At 52.3% G+C, this 5591-nt stretch overlaps 1 protein-coding gene across 1 annotated transcript; it reads right to left on the reverse strand.

The window, feature by feature from the left end:
- Positions 1–2408: 2408 nt before the first annotated feature.
- Positions 2409–5183, reverse strand: LOC116204213. The gene is made up of 3 exons (XM_031536289.1): positions 3348–5183; positions 3156–3257; positions 2409–2783 (listed from the first exon to the last, which is right to left on the reverse strand). The coding sequence occupies exons 1-3, from the start codon at positions 5181–5183 to the stop codon at positions 2409–2411; spliced, it is 2313 nt and encodes a 770-aa protein (XP_031392149.1).
- Between the last annotated feature and the right edge of the window lie 408 nt (positions 5184–5591).

Raw genomic sequence — 5591 nt, forward strand, 5'->3', positions numbered from 1 at the left:
GTCTTCGTACCATGGCTGCTCATCGGTCGCCTCGATTGCGTCGCAGTGAGCAGGGCCTTTGGCGATCTCGATCTCGAGTGGTTCAATGAGGTTTTCTTTCGTGATGCTCACCATGGATGCGAGCGTCGCGAGTGCATCTGCAAATTGGTTCTTGATGCGCGGCGTGTTTGTGAATGAGATTTTCTCAAAGTTCTCCGCTAACTCCTCAAGATACTCGTGATATGGCACTAGCTTCTCGTCCATCGTCTTCCATTGCCCCAGAGTCTGGAAGATTGTAAGCATAGAATCTCCGAACACTTCCAATTCCTTCACCTTGAAGTCGATTGCCGCTTGCAGGCCAAGGATGCATGCCTCGTATTCGGCCACGTTGTTGGTGCAAGGAAAATCGACTTTTGCTGCAATCGGATAATAACGTCCGTCGGGGGATATCAACACTGCGCCGATACCAGAACCGGTGGAATTCACTGCGCCGTCGAAATACATCTTCCATGCGAATTTGTTCTCCTCACTATCTACTTGGAGGATCCCTTTGTCCGGAAAATTAGAGTTGATTGGCGTATCGTCTTCGATTGGGAACTCCGCTAAGTGATCTGCAATTGCCTGCCCCTTAACTGATGTACGGGGCACATATTCAATGTCGTACTCCGTCAGCTGACATCGCCACTTTGAAATGTTCTTCATGGAAGATGGACTATCGAGCAAGTACTTCAGGGGATCCGCTTTCGACAATAAGCGGATAGTGTGGTAGAGCGTGTATTGTCGAAGTCTCTGCATAACCCACACTAGCGCGCAACATATCTTCTCAATCTCCGGGTAGTTAGACTCCCCTTCGGTAAACTTCTTGCTCAAATAATAAATGGCATGTTCTGTGCGCGTGGACTCGTCTTCCTGCTCTAACATGCATCCTAGGGATTGCCGGCGCACTGTCAAGTAAAGGATCAGCGGACGATCTGGTGTCAACGGAACTAGCACTGGAGGCTGAGCCAAATATGCCTTGATAGTATCGAAGGCCTTCTAACATTCCTCGTCCCACTCAATTGCTACATTTTTATGAAGCAGACGAAAGAGTGGTTGACATTTGTCTGTCAGGTTTGCAATAAATCTTGCAATGTAGTTCAGCCGTCCCAAGAAACCTCGTACTTCGCGGGCCGTCGATGGCGGACGTAGCTCCCTGATTGCCTTCACCTTGTCCGGGTCAACCTCAATGCCTCGCTCACTAACCACAAATCCTAACAGTTTTCCTAACTTAGCGCCGAATGTGCACTTCGTCGGGTTGAGTCTGAGCTTGTACTTCTTGAGGCGGTCAAAAAGGCGCTTTACATTAACCAGATGGTCCTCTCCTTCTTTGGATTTGGCAATCATGTCATCAACGTAGACCTCGATCTCTTTGTGCATCATGTCGTGGAATAGCGTGACCATCGCCCTCTGATATGTTGCCCCGGCATTTTTGAGGCCGAAGGGCATGACTCGGTAACAGAAAGTGCCCTACATTGTGATGAACTTCGTCTTGATCTTGTCCTCTTCGGCCATCCAAATCTGGTTATACCCGGAGAAGCCATCCATGAAGGAAAACAACGTGTGGCGTGCTGTGTTGTCGACTAAGACGTCAATGTGAGGCAGGGGGAAGTTATCTTTGGGGCTGGCTTTGTTGAGATCTCGGTAGTCGATGCAGACTCTAACTCTTCCATCCTTCTTCTCTACGAGCACGATATTCGCTACCCAATCAGAATAATTGCAAACCTCCAGGAACCCTGCGTTGATCTGTTTGATAATCTCCCCTTTGATGCGGAGGAGAAGGCCGGCACGTTGTCACCGTAAGTGCTGTCGCTTGGGTGGAAACCTCTCTGTATCAAGCGGTAGGAAGTGCTTGACTATCGATGGATCTAAGCCCGGCATGTCGGCGTAGGACCAAGCAAATACCTCTTGGTAGTCTTTTAGAAATTCGATCATCCTGGCTCGTTGTGTAGGGTCGAGACCCGTCCCAATTTTCTGAATGCGAGGTTCTTCTTCGGTACCCACATTGATCTCCTCTGTCGGCTCCACGGAAATGAGTTGGCGGTTCTCAAGGTGGCGCAAACTCTCTTCTATCTCGGGCACTCGACCATCCTCGTTGAGTCCTTCCCCGAAGTATATGGGTCGGGACCCTTCAAGGAGTTCCTCGGATGGGTTCGAATCGACGCGTCGAAGACTCAGAATCGAGTGGAGCCTGGCGATTTAAATAAATTGTCTTAGAAAATTTAAAGTGCTACGAATAAGTGAGAGAGAAAGAAAGAAGACGAGAGAGTTCTGAAAAATGCATGTACGGATTTTATTAATGATGAGGGCGCAATGCCATAACAAGAATCCCTCTTCCGTCGTGTGGCTTATGGCTATGCTGACACGCGGGGAATATCAAAACATAGATGGCCTTACACATCGGCGATTACAGTCGAGTAACGCGGGACTGAGGTCCGGTTGTTGAGTTCCTCATTTTCCTGCGCGAAGCGGATGTAAGCCCCTGGAGTAGTCTCCTCGGTGACGGCGCATATGTTTGGCAGGTCAACAGGCTCGCTGTCTGAATCCGAGGAGGGACTATCAAGAGTATCTCCGACGATGTGTGGAGGCCCAGGAAAGAAGTAGGAGAGCGGCTGAACCAGGATGCCCCTGTTGATCTTCCCATAGCGTGCAGCGAGACGGTGAAGGTGCTTGCCCCTGCGGGCCTCAATAATCTCGTGACAGGAAGGGCGAAAACCGAGTCCCCTCCTGTTCTTGTACTCTTTGACCTCGATGGGGCAGTTGATCCCCTGCCCATGTGCTCCGAGTCCGGTGCCAGGGATGTAATTGTGGCGCAGCAAAACCTTCCCCACCATGCGGTCAACGCGGGTTGGACCGATCTCTCCGTAGTCTCGAATGACGGAGATGGTTTCAAATGAATGGAAGGGGAGGTTTTGATCGTCCCCGATACTGATGTAGGGAATAGCCGTCTCCTTGTAAATGGCGTAGTCCTCCTCACCCTTGACCGTGATAAGTCGATCTTCTGCGATGAATTTGATCCTTTGGTGTAGGGAAGAACGAACGGCGCCAGCCGCATGGATCCACGGTCTCCCGAGCAACAAGTTAAAAGCATTCGGAATGTCTAGGACTTGGAACGTAACAGCGAATGAGCAGGGACCCACCTCGATCACCAGGTCGATCTCTCCATTTACTTCCTTCCGAGAGCCGTCGAAGGCTCGAACCGCAGTCTTGCTCGGACGGATGCGGTTAAAGTCCACGTTCATCTGCTTCAGCGTGGAAACCGGGCAAACATTGAGTGCCGAGCCATTGTCGATCATGACCCGACCGATGATAAAGTTATTGCACTTGCAGACAATGTGTAGTGCCCGCGAGTGTGCCCATCCTTCTGAGGGAAGTTCATCATCTGAGAAGGAAATGTTGTTGGAGAAGATCGAACTGATAGTCTCTTTAATCAGCTCCGGAGCCGTCTCTTTGGGGATCTGCGTTGCTGTCAGGACCTTCAGAAGCGCTTCACGATGTGGCTCTGAACCCAAGAGAAGGGCGAGTAGTGAAATGTGGGCTGGAGATTTGCCCATTTGTTCAACGACCTTGTACTCGTTTGCTTTGATAATTTTCATGAAAGCCTCGGCCTCCTTTTCAGTCACCTTCTTCTGGGGAATAGACGAGGCTTCCGGGGCGATTCCGGGCACTGCCAGGGCTTTCCCTTTGTTTGCGGCCTTCGGATTTTCATAGACTCGACCCGAGCGCGTCACGCCCATGACGCTAAATTGACTCTCGAGGTTCCCAACACTTCCTTCGTAGGTCCACGGGACCTTGCTGTCTTGATATGGCTCTCGTGCGGGGACTTCTATCACGAATGGGGCGGGCGTGGCATCGAACCCTGCGTACCCTACACCAGTTTCTACAGGAACATATTCGATCACAAACGGGGCCGGTGCCTCCTGTCCGGTCTCGTACTCCCCTATAGCGCAAACACCGATCATGTTAATACTGGGTCCCGAGCTCGACACGTGATCGGTAAGAGGATTTGATTGCACGTTCGGGGGTTTGACGGCGTTAAACGTGAGCTGCTTATCATCAATCATCTGTTGGATCCTCTCCCGTAGCTTCCAACAATTGTCAGTGGTGTGACCGGGTGTGCCCTGATGGTACTCGCAGCGCCGACTCTGATCTTGGATGGTTGGGTCGAAATCAGGGTTAAGTGCTATCGATCGGATCTTGTTACCCGCGAGGAGTTGCCGGTATATGTGGGAGAGCGGAGCCGACAGAGGTGTGAACTGTTTACGCCGCGTTTGTGTTGCGATGCCCTGTTGGTCCTGCGGAGCCGGAGCCCGTTGCACCGGTTGAGGAGTTCTCGAAGCCGGGGGCCTACTTTGTTGGATCGGAGGAGGAGCAGGGGCATAATTATGGGCGTATTGCTGCGGGAGCGGCGACGGAAAGGAAGCCGGCGGAGCGGAATAGTAAGCTTGCTGCGTTGGGGGTTGTTGTTGATAATGCACCGAAGGTGGGGCATACGCTTGAGTGGCCGGTGGGGCGGGCGTGTAGCTTATGGAATTTTGTTGGGGGGCCTGGCGCCCTGAGTTGACAGCATTGACGGACGTGTCTTTCCCTCTTTTGTTTCCCACTGTCCCAGTGGCGGCCCTCTTCGAGGACTCTCTTTCTTTTTTCTCAGCCGGACCTTCTATCTTGCAAAGCTTAATGCCGATGTCGAGCTTCTTTCCGGCGTCGATAAGGTTGGAGAATGAAGACGTGTGAGCCAACAAGTGCAAGTAGTAGGCCCCTTTAAGAGTGGAGTGGAATAATTGGATCTGCTGTGCCTCACTGATCGGAGGGACATGCTTCGCCGCTCTAGCCCGCCACTTCACTGCATAGGCCTCGAAGCCCTGGTCATCGGTCATCTCCATCGTGCTGAGCTCCAGCAGAGTCGTGGGCGTCTCCGCACAGTACCTGTACTGGTCGATGAATTTGCTTGAGAGGTCTGCCCACGTGAGGATATCCGCAGCTTTCAGTGACATGTACCAATCCAGAGCCGCTCCTGCCAAACTATCCTGGAATGTATGGATGACGAACTCTTCGTAGTCCCAGTACTGCAGCATTTTTCCCCGGTAGTGACGGAGATGGTAACGAGGGTCGGTCGTGCCGTAGTACCTCTGAAATTCAGGCACCTTAATCTTTGGGGGTAGCTGCATACCTGGGAAAAGACTCCAATCGCCGTCGCCGGCATCGAGGCGGGAGCCGCCTGATTGTAGGGCTCGGATATTCTCTTCCAACTTCTTCAATCTCTGTTCCTGCTCGGTCCCCGTTTCCGGGAGAAAATTTGTGGGTGGAGCTCTAGGGGCCGCGTGGCTCGGCGTGCCCTGTTCAGAGTAAGCGATATTTATGGGAGGTGGAACTTGGTGAGAAAGGCCGATATGGGGTTGTGGGGCTTGGGACGGGGGAGGTTCAGCAGTGTGAGCAGGAGCCTAGGCAGTTGTAGGTAGGAATATGATCGGCGGTGGGACAGCGGAAGTCGGAGCTGGGACCGACGCAGAGACCGGAACCGGGACTGACGTGGAGATCGGTGGAGGTACGAGCATAGGCGGTTCCAACATTGTCGC

This window comes from Punica granatum, chromosome 4, assembly GCF_007655135.1.
Source record: "Punica granatum isolate Tunisia-2019 chromosome 4, ASM765513v2, whole genome shotgun sequence".
NCBI lineage: Eukaryota > Viridiplantae > Streptophyta > Magnoliopsida > Myrtales > Lythraceae > Punica > Punica granatum.

Excerpts from the sequence above, each read along its gene's own strand:
- LOC116204213 (XM_031536289.1), bottom strand. The coding sequence starts at position 5,183 with ATGCAGCTACCCCCAAAGATTAAGGTGCCTGAATTTCAGAGGTACTAC. Across the intron at positions 3,258-3,347 it reads ACTCGCGGGCACTACACATT|ATGAACGTGGACTTTAACCG; the intron begins GTCTGCAAGTGC and ends ACGCTGAAGCAG. Across the intron at positions 2,784-3,155 it reads AGATCGACCTGGTGATCGAG|GGGATCAACTGCCCCATCGA; the intron begins GTGGGTCCCTGC and ends GCACATGGGCAG.